General features: G+C 38.5%; 1 protein-coding gene across 1 annotated transcript in view; it reads right to left on the bottom strand.

Moving 5' to 3' along the window:
* LOC139979371 (uncharacterized) overlaps positions 1-14,323 on the bottom strand; it is an 89,183-nt gene extending 74,860 nt beyond the window's left edge. Inside the window, exon 1 of the mRNA XM_071990098.1 lies at positions 13,712-14,323. Within this exon, the coding sequence (XP_071846199.1) occupies positions 13,712-13,785 (74 nt within the window). The 5' untranslated portion in view covers positions 13,786-14,323. The remainder of the gene's footprint in view (positions 1-13,711) is intronic.
* Positions 14,324-14,710: the final 387 nt, after the last annotated feature.

Here is a 14,710-nt window from a genome sequence, read left to right as displayed (position 1 = left end):
CTGAAGACTGATGGCCGGCCTGGGGGAGGGGTCTAAGGGGAGGGGGTGTCCCCTCCCCCTTTGGATTGTTTTTGCATTTCCAGGTGGCCTCAGATGCAATTTGGTGCAATATAGCACACTTCAACACCCACTCCAATTTGTAAACTTAATTTTGTATTTTTATCTGGCCTTAGATGCAATTTGGTGCTCCAGATGAGATTTTTGTTCTCATTTGAAAACGAAAAAGGGGTTTTCTGACTTGCGAACCGGGGGGGCGGAATGATACTTCCGCCCCTCCACATTTTTCACTGGGGGGCTGGCGCCCCCCCCCAGCCCCCCGGTTCCTACGCCCTTGTGGCGTAGTTCTCCGAAGTAAGCGAGTTGATGTGTTAGTTTTATTAACACCTTGTTCACAGAAACCATCAGGGCACAAAGGTGACCCAATTGTGTGAATTAAAGTCGCTGGTTAGGAAATCTTTCTCAAATATGTGTGAGCGGTGTGCATCGGATATACGTGAAAATGTACACAAATAACGACACACGGGATCTTCCACAGTCTGCCATAATCAATTGTTGAGAAATTCAATATACATCTATCTCCATAAAATACATATTTAAGAGAAATATACTATTAATGGTATGACAACATACCACACAGCATTTGCGTTGTGAAATATTGGAATGGTGATAATCATTTGAGGGACAACACACACAATGATATTTATCAAGAGAAAATTTCAAAACATAGCATCGCCTTTTCTGTTGAATCGACTCGAAATCCTACGATAACAGGATTTGTAGGTACAATCGATTAACGGTTATCAAAGAGAATTAGCCTCTGTGATAACAACGACGAATTCTTGAAAGAAATTAAGACACTGTTTTGACTAGTGCTTGTATTTTATTGTGGTACCGATGGTTAAGACTATTTATTAGTGTAACCACAAGCACGGGTGGTAAGTAGATAAAAGGAACTGCTCATTATTACTTGCATGACACAGGATAGAGTCATGCAGTGCGGCGTCCACCGGTTATCTCACTTTGCTTGACCACAGCGAGAAGATAAAACATATGAAATATCCCTATGAAATTCATTGTATTTTTGCTACATCTGTGAGATTGTATTAAACTAACAAAGTGCACACCACAATCACTTCTGCCGACTGCAACAATCACAAGTAAAGAAAGCTCGTGAACCAAACTTTTGTCCGGTTCCGCTATTAAAGCATGATTTATTAACCGATATTAGAGTCCTTGGGCTTTGTGTGTGTGATAGGTGTCGTGCCAAGTTCGCACTACCCTATAGGCAGGCTTGAAGTCGCGATGTATTTGATATACAAACATTTAGAAAGGGTCATTCGAGAAGCTCCCGAATCATGTATATGTCTTCAGGGGCGTAGCGAAGGTTTTTTTGTTGGGGGGGTGTGGAGAATTTGATTTGCCGACGGATCTGGAAGTGGTGACTGAAATGGGGGAGGGGTCTAAGGGGAGGGGGTGTCCCCCTCCCCTTTGGCAATTTTTTAGTTTTGAAACGTACTTAGATGCAATCTGGTGCATATTTTAAGTCAAATTTGATTCGCCGACGGATCTGGAAGTGGTGACTGAAATGGGGGAGGGGTCTAAGGGGAGGGGGTGTCCCCCTCCCCTTTGGCAATTTTTTAGTTTTGAAACGTACTTAGATGCAATTTGGTGCATATTTTAAGTCAAATTTGATTCGCCGACGGATCTGGAAGTGGTGACTGAAATGGGGGAGGGGTCTAAGGGGAGGGGGTATCCCCCTCCCCTTTGGCAATTTTTTAGTTTTGAAACGTCCTTAGATGCAATCTGGTGCATATTTTAAGTCAAATTTGATTTGCCGACGGATCTGGAAGTGTTGACTGAAATGGGGGAGGGGTCTAATTTTTAGTTTTGAAACGTCCTTAGATGCAATCTGATGTATATTTTAAGTCAAATTTGATTTGCCGACGGATCTGGAAGTGGTGACTGAAATGGGGGAGGGGTCTAAGGGGAGGGGATGTCCCCCTCCCCTTTGGAAAATTTTTAGTTTTGAAACGTCCTTAGATGCAATCTGGTGCATATTTTAAGTCAAATTTGGCACGGAAGAAGCTCCCGTTCTCCTTTTTCTATTCAGCTTTCCTTCTTTCTTCCCCTTCCGCTCTCTTCACCTTTTCTCCTTTTGCCGACAGACCCAAAATTTGCCGACAGCGACCAAATTATTGGGGGGGTGTGACACCCCCCACACCCCCCGCTCGCTACGCCCCTGTATGTCTTTATGAGAGAGAGGTTGGGGTTGGGAAGGGAAGAGCGAAAACGGGATTGGGAGTCCTTTCAAGAACTGTATATTCGTAGGTGCCTATACAGGCTATTTGAAGAAGTCTTATAAACGTCTTAAGTGAGAGCGGTTTCATGTTTTATTCGATAGTATCCGTAATTGATACATAGGACCATAAGCCTGTAGATTTCAATATAAGTAACTATATATATATATATATATATATATATATATATATATATTTATATATATATATATATATATATATATATATATATATATATATATATATATATATATATAAGCAGTTGAAATTAGAGTAGGTAAACGTTATGTTTATAACGTTATTTTCATCAAGATTTGCATAAATATTAACATTGGAAACAATGAACATGGAAGAACCAGCATAATTATCAGCAGTATCTTGAGATATGCATTTATATTGGTTGTTGCAAGCCTAGGATGACCTATCCGGACAGTTTTGCATTTTGTCAATGCCATATAGTCTCATGGATAGGCTTGTATATGTCAATTTCTTCCGATCAGAGCACTAGAAAATAACATGTGACACTGGTTGTCCAATGAGAGCACGAGAAACCGACATATGTCAATTTAATTTGACGTATGTCGATATCAGGACTATGTGATACACTAGGCGCACCCTATGCGTTTTTATAGAACAGTGTTCTTCTTGAATTAGTACTTAGTAGATTACGGACTCACAAGTCACCAGAGTTTGATTGCTCTAAGATTAAGTTAAAACTATGCATTCCAATATATAGATTGCTAAATGGTTTGGCATTTATAACTTACTCACATTTCACCCCCAGTTAGGTAGGTTCATAACTCATAAATCATTTCACATGGACTGTAACGAAATTATTCAACGTTAAAGTTTTGCATCCAAACTTCAATGTTCAGTAAGATTTGCATGGTAATCAGTTATCAACTTATCAGTCACACTGTGTTTTTCACGCTTATTCTCACAAAAACTGGGTATGAATTGTAAACAAAGTTTGCCGAGGTTATAATACTTGCTGAGCTATCCCTGAGTTTTTGAGACCTGGACAAGACAGGTCTTTACCTCTTGTAGTTTCTAAGTCGTCACGGAAGTGACAGTAATGGTGTACGTTAACGTCTGTAATGAGGTTCTAAAATGATTTGATGGCAGCCTCTAAACTTTGTCCCGTTCAGTCGGGATTGACTAACAACGACATTTCGAAGATCATAAAAACTTGATAAGGAAGTCGCATGGGGACTTCGCAAGATAGTGTCCATTCACCGTCTTCATGAATCTTAAAGCGCAATCCGGATAAACTCGCCAGCTCTATATCGAGAGAATTGAATAGATATGCGGGTTAAGTTGGCCTTTTACAAGACTAAACGCCAGCGATCGATTTAACCTTACAGGAAGACAGTGTCAATTATACAACAAAAAACATAATAATAATAATAATAATAATAATAATAATAATAATAATAATAATAATAATAATAATAATCTGTTGTAGGTCCTGCTGCAGTGTGATGTGATACACTCGTTATGTCAAAGAGTGATACTTCACTATACTTGAACGAATTTAGGATGATCATTCTTTTGAGGAGAGATTTTCAACTTAACCGAAGCATGTTTTTATTCAAAAATAGCTCAAGGCAAGAGGATGGGATCGCTACATTTGAGGAAGCAATGAATTTCACACCTGGCACACTCCGAGAGTGAATTCAGGTTGCGTAGGATGAATACATAAAGAATGTATACAGAGCTACAGGCGAAGAGGATGACGCATTGTAGTAAAAATATGTTTATAATTAGCAATATGTATTGTAGGAAACATATGGGGCATACCTAGTTTCCTTTAATTAGCTCTAAATAGCATTATGAAGACCCTGACGGTAAAAGTTACAAAGATAAAATAAAGCATTGTAAAGTGTATATAATGATAATCCTGTAGCTAATGTAAAATCATTATTTACAATTTTCCTGACAATAACACGTAGCTGTTTGTGAAGAAGCGATCAAATAGATTAGATTGAAAATAAAACACGTCTAACTTGTTTATCTTGCTTTTTTTAAGATTTTTATTTAGTTATTTTTTCTTTTATTATTACTATTATTTTCTTTTTTATCTTTGCTGAAGACGGTGTTACTTAAACCATGCGATCGACGTTCTTATTTAATTATTCATATTCGGCTTAAGATACCATTATCTGTTCTGACGTCAGAGAAATAGAGAATGAAATTCCAATCGAAGGTGTTAGTAGTAGCTTTACAATTGATGCAATCAAGAGTATGTTGCGGAACCATTGCCAAATTATTAATTTGAAATTAAAAACGGTCAACTATTCGCAGTTCCCGTACCCCTGGAAGCACAAGACAACACACTGTCGCATTATTTATGGCGTTTTTGGTAAGAATGATGGCGGATTCTAGTCGTCGGGTGGATACAATTGTTAAGAAGGTACACTCTCACATAGTATATCATCTTTGGTAAGGGTGAGTTTCACTCCTAGAAAGTAAACTCTCTGCTTGTAATTAAGAGCGCAGTGACGTCATTTTCCTGTTCCGTGAACTATACTATATATCACCAGTAGAGTACAATTGCCTTCATGATCATATACGAATAAAACATTCACGCACTATGGTGTGTATTGTGTACTATAGTGAGCCTAAAGATGTTATAATATGGAGAATTATGGTTGGATATTTCCTTGATGTTGATAACCCATGGAGTGAGTAATGTAATATTCTCAAATAGTCAGAAACCTCGCGACCAGGCGATCTTCATATTTATAGGAATTAAACTTGATACTTTGCAGTTATCGTAATTCAATACAGAACATTCTTTGTTTCCCACGAAGTTAATGTCATGAACTTCGATCCGGGTTAAGTATGTATTCCTGTAACGATTTCTCCATAAACCACTGCTAGGTGGACTGCGTTTTTCGATACCTTCCTTGCACTTTAGTATGACCGCGTATGTATACCACCACTAGGTTGGTTGCCTCATCATTGAGATGTCTTTTCAATCCCCTCCCCGGTCACGTAGCTTGACCGGATGCCCCTCCCGCATGTCATACGAACGTGGGCGCCCTCCCACCCTACAACACCAATGTGCGCAACACACACAAAATAAAAACACACAATTTACATTACTCGAGTCTTGTGTCCCTCCTTAAGTTGTTGGGTGTTCCTTCCTTGAATAGATAGTGCCCCTTGAACTTGTAATTCCTGGCTATGGGTCTACCCCCCCCCCCCCCCTTACTACATACCACAACACACCATACAAGCCATCCATACTGTTTTCCAATTATATCATGGGCGGGGAAATCTTGTAACCCATTCTCAGGCATGGACAAACAAAATTCCGTTTTTAGTACATGTAATATTGGCATTTATGGTATTCCGGGTACGTCCTGTGTACATAGGACACCACTGTACACTCTCATACTGGATTCTTCAGTAGAGCATAACACTAGTCTGTATAGTGGTCGCCATTGGTATGAGGCAGGTAATTTACGATTCCCCCAAAAAAATACACCTTGTAACAGACCTGCATGGTAACGCCAATAAACGAGGTCGGTAGGTTACCGGTAGCAAGTCGATGTGTATATAGACGTATATGTATAAAATATATATAGATGGATGATATGTCTATCTATATACAGACATGTATACGAGCTTTTCAGATAATCAAGGTTTTCCTTTTATGTACCGGTGCCGCAGCTTAACAAAGATCACACATTGGAAATGGGAACCACATGTAGAGACTAAAAAGGCAAGACAATTACTGGGAAAATTATCCAGTTTGAACAGTTCAGTTCCCAACGATTGCTTATAGTCTTCTTTGTAGGGTAAAATTCCTAATTTTGTTAGTTTATTCATTCATTCATTCATTTGCCGACATGGAACAACGTTTCAGACTCCAAATCCATAATTGCCTCGACGGTCTAGAAGAGATCTAATCGCCTAAACGTATACCAAAACTGCTTACATCTGAAAAGAATAGTATTCAATGTGGAACTATTGTGGGCATTGGAGGTCGGGGAATAAATTAATTTGATTTCCCCCTAATACCCCAGCCCGGCCCACAAAGGTTTCAAAGTAGTCCTCACAAGTGAGTCTCTATGCATGGGAAGATGTTGAAAAGATTTGATTTATTATTATTATTATTATTTATAATGTAAATTGCAAATAGCCGCCATTGTGTCGACTTCTGTGTTTCTTTATGTTAAAGAACAATGCATTTTCAAGTTTGTAGTTATGAACAATTACTTCTATTTCGAACCACCCTTTTTGGGGGGTTCTTAATATAGAAACTTAATATAGAAAGGACACTGTATACTCTTGTAAAGAATAAATAGGGGACGTGACCGCAGCGACAAAATTACACAGTGAAAAGGCACCGGTGTTTGTAACACTAACAATACATGCATAATACAATATATATTTTGTGAAAAATGTAAGCCGATATAACCTTGCGTTATTAATAGGGTTAAAATTGATCACTTATATGTAATTACTGGTTCCTCCTCAGCGTTATGGTATACATACATTGAACACCTTCAGTAGGCCGCAACTTACCCAATAACCCATTACATTACTCCCCTTCAGGGGCGGGCGGAGTGGCCAACTGGTTTACCCGCTCGGGACCCATGTGTCTAAGTTTAAGGCGCCGAAGGTGTCGATTTTGATGGGAGTTGCAACTATTGTCATTATTTCTAATGCCTAGTAGAGTGATTATGTTGTTCATAGGTGTTCGGTGACCTTTAAGGTCCAGCTCACTCTTGCTCCCGGCCTTCCTTGACAATCCCACTATATTCTAGCCATACACAGTCAAACAGATTGACTTATAATGTTACAGCAGTCGTTTACAACATGCACTACATAAGTGAGAGTGAAAACAACTCAGAGTGTAAAGGATCACCCGATTCTCATTGCTTTAACAGTTAAAACTAATCTGGTAATGGTGAGTGAGTGCCCATTAATCAGTTAAAACTGAGTTGTATAATTTCTTAACATATATGTTACGATTATGACCAGTTGCTACTGAGAAGGACGACTTTAAAACTGAAAATACTCAAGGCATAGTCCTATGCGTAATAATTGACTAGACTAACCAGACGGTTTCGCCAATGAATTCGTCCACATTTTAATAGAAAATGGATGGTAATTTACTCTAAAACGCTTATTTGAACCATCTTTACAAGGTACACTTATTAGTCAAACATAGGGACAGTTGTTTAGACTCGTAACCAGTCATTAGTTGAAACAGCCTTTGAGTCATGAATTCGTCTGTTAGTAGTATTTCCACAGTATAACATCTGCTGACAGGTCTAACATGTGTCATGGTGTTATAACAAACTTCAGTGTATACTGATTAACTTTTGTCTCTTAGTACAAACTGATCAAGCCATGTACATTGGGTGGAAGGATGGAACAGGGTGTGTCTCCCCCCCCCCCCGCCCTTCTTTAGGTTAACAAGATGTAACTGTTTACTTTAAAATCCCTTACACTTCATCGCTCACCAATTGATCAGTACGGAGCCGCCTCTCTTCCTTTACTTAAGACATCAGACAGGGGCTTATATGATGTAAATAAGGGTCGTCGTACTAATTGTGTTAAGGAAATTGAAATGCCATCATATTGATATGACTTGTTGTAATTTATAGGTTGACCGTGAGCTAACATAAACATTGCCCGTGACCTTGGGATCACGATATTAGATCACTACGTCCAGTGGAGGAATTATAAATCTCTGCTAAGACCATTAGATCCACCGCCATGTAATCGCATTCAAAGCTCTATACTGTTTTTATAACTATTGCAGGTCTGCTGTAAATACCTAACAGACAGACAAGATGGAATTTGGTGACGACATCTACATTTCCGAATAAAGATAATTCATAAATTTTGTCTGTGTAAACTGGTAGTTATAAACTTATTATCTTTTTATTAATGTAAAACAGATAGACGGAGAGTAAGAATAGAAATTGTATAAATTGCTCTAACAGCTTGAACAGATTGACTGCAAATCAAATTATATTTTGTAAGTATATAGTACCGACCAAATGGTGATTATCTAAGACTAATAGTTGTCATACGTATATTTATGACAATCTATGGAAATGCTCCTTTTAGGCATTTGATTTTCAAATAACCGGTAGTATTTGATAGTAACAAATATACGTGTTAATTTAAGCCTTTATTTTACTCTTGATACGATATTGGCCACTTCGAAAAATAAACAAAACAAACAAATTCAATGGGAACAAATGGTCGACTTTGACAAATGTGTAATCCATTGTAAAGATGTCATTTTGAGACAATTATGTCTTGTATTTTCTGACAGAGTTTGGCATTGCACCTGACGAATTGATCTCATGGGGGGGGGGGGGGTGTATCAGACTAAATAGTCCAGTCACATTCATTGATGAAGCTCACCTGTTTCAAGGGTCACTTCTCAGAAATGAAGAGTTATATAGAAGTACGACCTAAACTGACGGTAGTGGTTATATCCTATAAGCCTCACAACATATTCAAAGTATTTTGTGCCCCTTTAAAAGTAACGTCATTTACGAGATATCACAGTGAGTCACTAAAAGTTGACTATTGGTCGACGTCATGTTAGTCGTCTCATATAGTCAGAATATACAGGTGACTTTCAAAGATTTCCTTTTCGAGTCATATTTCGAACATTTTTCCAGCAAATATTTTGGCGTTGTCATGACAACTGCTGACTATACGTTATAGTTTTTATGTATATTATACATCCCTGTGCGTAGGTTTTGTGAAAGTTGTCTTGTGATGTGTGGGTCCCACGTGAAGCCTAAGCAAAGGATATATAATGAATGCGCTTGGAAAATGCGATGTCTACACGAAGAAGGCAGGAAAAGTATAAGTGTTATTCGACCATGGTGCAACGCAGTGGCTTTTCTTCAACCGATGAATTTATAATACAAATATGATACACATCATATTATTACAAATGACAATATTGGCAAACAAATGAAACAAAATCTCATTCACATCTTGTTTACTAGTTTCTTTCTATACTGCGGGGATTTTCATTCTAATTGATGCTTTTCCAAATGAAATTGGACAAGAGGGGGCTGTCGTCTTCAAATGCGAAGAATTTGGCCAAAGTTCGCATTGACAGTTTCAATATACGGGGAAAGCAGCTTAATACTGTTTGTAACCAACGCGCCAAGTTCTTCATGTAATGATCAATAATGGCGTTGTCATGACAACCAGATATTATTATACGTTATAGTTTCCACATAACATAACATTCCCTAGTGTATGTGTAGGTTGTCTAGGTCTCTGGGATGTGAGATTTCCCATTTGTACAACTAAGATGGAAGGGGAAAAAAGTAACTTGAGCGACTTGGGTTGATAATTCTGCACAGAAATAAAGAAGAAATAGAAGGAATTACATCACGGTGCGACGTAGTGGCTTCCTTTCAGCGACACCCAGTTGGGACAATTTTTGCTATACTGTACTTTCATGTCCCGCTTCAAATCACTTGTTTTGTCAATATGAGAAATATGAATATTATGTTTCTACCATATAAAGGTTAGGAATTGTTCATACTGTCAAAACGAGTGCTTTAATGCTTGACATGGGAGGTTAGTTTAAAGAGGTAATAGCATTCGGAAGTTGTCCCAACTGGCTGTCAACGAGAGTATTGTTATGAATATTCACGTTATTTCTGCCCATGCGCAATAAATTGTTTCCCCGCAAATTGGCAGTGTAATATTGAAATTATACGAGCTTGGTGTCATACTTTGACTTATATGCATCCTCTTTCTAAGATGATCCTTAACTTTAACGTGCATGGTTTGTACACACGAACGGCGAACACATTTCTCTACAGTCAATGTATGTATTATGGGTCCCTGCTTCAAGGTAACTACAGAGACCACGAGACCACGAGCTTCATAAGCTCTGCAGCCGAAGTCCAATCCTAGCGAACATTTCTCCAGATATTTAGTTTTATGAACTTGAGTCCGCCGTTCAGGTTGTTCTCTTTACATGAATGTATGCAGGGTATATGGGTATGTGACTGATATCGAAATATGTTTGTAAATTGCATTTGTCTTTGCAATCTCCTACACATCGTGGTCGTAGGAACGTGGTGTGTGACAAACGTGTACAGGTAGACGAATGTTTATCAGCATATCATGTTGAGGTCAGCCTGTCGTCTTTCGTCCATTTCTGAAACATTCTGGGTCTTAAAACATACCAGAATGTGTAGTATATTGCTAGCTTTCAACGTATAGTACACGCACGTATAAGTCAGTGACGACAAACAGCCAGCAGTCACCTTTCACTAAATACTTGACCAATCTCACAGGTGGACTTAGAACCAGTAGGTTATTGATCATATTTCATGTAAAGCTTCCCTTTGAGGATTGGATTTTTCTTTTATTATGTGTTCCCCTTGGTAGGTTTGGTTGATACCGATACTGCATGCAATGATAATTTGTTTTATGGAATCACTAACTTTGCTGTCCCACCTGCTATATTAAGCGACCTCTTAAACCATTTCTCGACATGCCATCCCGCAATCTGACAAATTGTAACAGAATTTGGGCCAATATCAAACGTCCAAAAAAAAAACAAATCAATGCCACAGAGACCGGAAGTAATCTTGTTTTAGCTCAAAACGGACAGAGCGTGATGGTAAAGAGATTATAGAAGATGAGGAACATTGCCTTCGTTAATGAACGCAGTATCTCAAAAGATCATACTTTTCTATAGTAGAAATATATATCGCATGCATTGAGCACTTCTACATGACTTTGATGTCAGCACTTCATCATTATTACTATAAAGAGTTAAAGATTTACTAGTTGCACTCGTTAATCTTAAATAGTTGACAATACATGTTGTTCGCTCGACGCAAACTTATTGAATAGCGCGCTTCGTCGTTTTTTATCTTAGAATTATATATAAGAGAATGGCATCGTTATACTTGTTCGCCCGGTTAAATTTAGAATTTCAGAATGAAAACAACTAAAGCTAGAAGCTGGAGAACCGGGCTAAGCCTTTTATCTCGTAATAAAACATTCAAATTCTGGTCCATACTGTTGTCGGATCAATTAGCAAACGCTCTTAGCGCAGTTAATGCGCGCACATATTTAAAAAAAGAAAAGTTCAAAGGGAAATCAAGCGCAATATATCAAATATTCTGCATATGAGGCACACAGTATCCTATTTAGTTACTCTGGAGGTGCTAAAGTTTCACGATAGCTGACCTTCATCTTTCATATTTCTATCATCTTTGTTGGGCCCGCGTCGCCCCCCCCCCCACCCGCGTCCTCGAGAGAGGTCTATGGCTCAACAATAATTTGCACAGCAAGTGACTTTCAAAGCCTGTGTCAAGGTTACTGATATGTGCGCACATATCAAATAATACACCAATTTGGAGAACTGCCACAATCATCAATATATACCGATAGTACACGAGCATACTTCTCTAAAATAATCGCTAAATATAGTAGGTAACGCCCTAAGAATTTGCAAACTTAAAAAAACAGCTAATGCTGATGAAATTAGTCAATAATGGGACTGAAGCCTAGAGGAGCAGGCGGGTTTTACTAGAGGGACTAACATATGGTCCATATATAGCGAAGACCAAGGTAGCATGGAAAGTATTTGATATAGAATGGGCGTGAGCCTGGGCGAAAATCAGGTATGACGTCAGACCCATGGAAACATAGAAATTGAAAATGAAAATCACGTACGGTTGGAACGGAGTTTATAAAAGTACGTTAGAAGTTTGACGACGATCAGAGAATCAATTCATGATGGGGATGAATTTAGGCAAGAACTTAATTTATAGAGCGCATAACACATTGCAATCAGACCAGGTTGTACTTCTACGTCACAGCTATTTTCTTTAGAGAAATGTTCCTCCAAAACAGCAATTGAAATGACTGGAATACTTAGTCTAACACAGAGACCATTTGATCAGTTCTTCAGATGCAGAAACTCAAAACAAGTTAACAACAATGCAACAAAACTCTATACAAAAAGAATAGAAGTTTTGTCTTTAAATACCCATAAAGTGTTTCACAGAAGGACAAATTTGTCCGATATCACCCAAGGTGTTGTCTGTTGTTCATATGATTTAGCACATTGGAAATGTGAATATCTTGAGAACTCGAATAGCTTAAGAAACAATACTAGGAGTAGCCTAATATATACTCTTTCTTGGACTATGACATACCAATACTAAAATTCATTCATTAAATCTATCACTCGTATCGCTAGCATACGAAATACTTTTCTTCTATTCCGTTTAAATCAGCTGGTCTTCGCAGCCAAGATTATCATTATGGCCACAAATGTTCTGTCTAGAGACACGGAAGTATACACCTAGATATATTTGAAACATTTACAATGGCGCACGAACTATGCTTACCAACCCCGCGGCGCACGGAGTACGGCGCAAACACTGACTTATTTAATGCTTGTCCTAACACGGTAACTTATTTAATGCTGTTCCTAACACAGTGACTTATTTAATGCTTTTCCTAACACAGTGACTTATTTAATGCTTGTACTAACACAGTGACTTGTTTAATGCTGTTCCTAACACAGTGACTTATTTAATGCTTGTCCTAACACAGTGACTTATTTAATGCTTGTCCTAACCATCATAAATGCGTGCCCTCATGCGTAGCTGCCTTGCTATGTTGATATAAATATCAGCTGTGCAAAACATACACTTATGCCGTTTATCGTTCTACCAAACAAGTATTCCTCAGGCCTAAGTCTCCATGGAGCTGATAAAACGGCGGGCACATTGAACGCAGAATATGTAGAACGCAGTGCCGAGAAAGATCACACACTCGAGTGAAATATTTAGCGGTGGAACTCAAGTGGCAAAATTCTCACGTAACGTGACGCACCCGTCTGAGAAATATTGTACTGCAGTTGTACTAGCGATAGACTATGTAAATAACACGGACTAAGTGTTCTCTTGAAATGCTGAAGGAAAAATCAGGGGAAGAACAACAAATTAATAGGTAATTGTTTGAATTAAATGCAAACTGTAAGCATAAAGCTTGTTAAAGGTCAAGTTCACCGCCACGCGACTTTAGCGTGTGAACTCTTCTTTTTTTTTATCCGGAATGACAGTATATTGTTTCCAAAAGTTGTCTATCTTCAGAATTTTACAGTGGTTATAGTACATTGTTTTAGCGTATGCGCGCATCACGGAGGTTTGTTATTCGAAAGTTTACTTATTCAATCGTATCGCTCGTAGGTGAACAGAGACTCTTGTTCCAAACTATAATGTGAGGCTGCGCAGATGACTTTCATGAAACATATGGTCCATCCACTTGAACATGGATTCAGTGTGATAAAACTAACAGGGAGAGACGGGTCGGGGGTGGGGGGTGGGAGGGAGAAAACATACAACAACAAAAAAGGGAAAATAGATGTAACTTACCTGGCATAAACGTCAGTGAAGAGGACGGTCAGGAGAAATATTCCAAAAACTGAATTCATTTTCAGCTGCTCCATATTAATAATGATTACGAATGAAAAAATATATATATTTCAAGGAAAGAAGAAAAAGTCCGATAAACTATACAAATCCCATAGAAAGGCAGAATCCTTATAAATAATAGGAGACAAGAAAATGTAATCCTTAAACTTCCTTTTATGGATTCGATGTCTTCATAAATGATTAAATTTCATAGTTGTTGTTGTACTTTTCCCCCTCTCTTGTTATCGTTTCTTGCCTGGAAAGATTTCTCCGTGGTTGAGCTAGATTCCCTCGTCGCTGCGTGGTGGTAAAAAAATTGGAACACGACTTCCCACAGACGAAGAGCGATCTGGGTTCGAGGCTTCCCTACGTAATCTACTACAGGTATAACAGATGACAGTGCTACTAGAATGATTGGCAGTCGGTTGTCCCTCCCACAGTTTCCGACAATGGCAAATACACACACGTCGTTCACGCACACACATACACACATACAGAGAACTAGGTAAAGTCAATACACAAAAGGTAAAGGGGCCATTCTTTCTATTTCGACGTTCTTTTCAACACAAATCTAGAGATCGTGGTAGATGTCGGATAAATGAAGACTACTACTACTACTACTACTACTACTACTACTACGTTGTTAATATATTTTATCCCGAGCGATTATTAAGTCCTCACAGCGTGTCTTAACATCCCAACTGTGGCTCTTAGCAAGTCCTTTATTTCCAAACAACCCTCAAAACTGCATAGTTTTCCTTTTTCTACCGCGAGACTGAAACTTTTTTGGGAGGGCGCTAGTTGGATTTTGCATTCGTATACACTACCAGACCCCAATGAACTTGAACTGCATAAATTGGACAGTGGGCAAAAAGATGTCATAATACTGTGCAATAATGATTCGCACTCTTCATATTTTGCTTTTTTCAGAATGTGTATAGTTCAACAGCAATTCCACGT

The sequence above is a fragment of the Apostichopus japonicus genome, chromosome 14 (genome assembly GCF_037975245.1).
Source record: "Apostichopus japonicus isolate 1M-3 chromosome 14, ASM3797524v1, whole genome shotgun sequence".
Taxonomy (NCBI): Eukaryota; Metazoa; Echinodermata; class Holothuroidea; order Aspidochirotida; family Stichopodidae; genus Apostichopus; species Apostichopus japonicus.
This window is presented reverse-complemented; position numbering and strand designations above follow the sequence as displayed.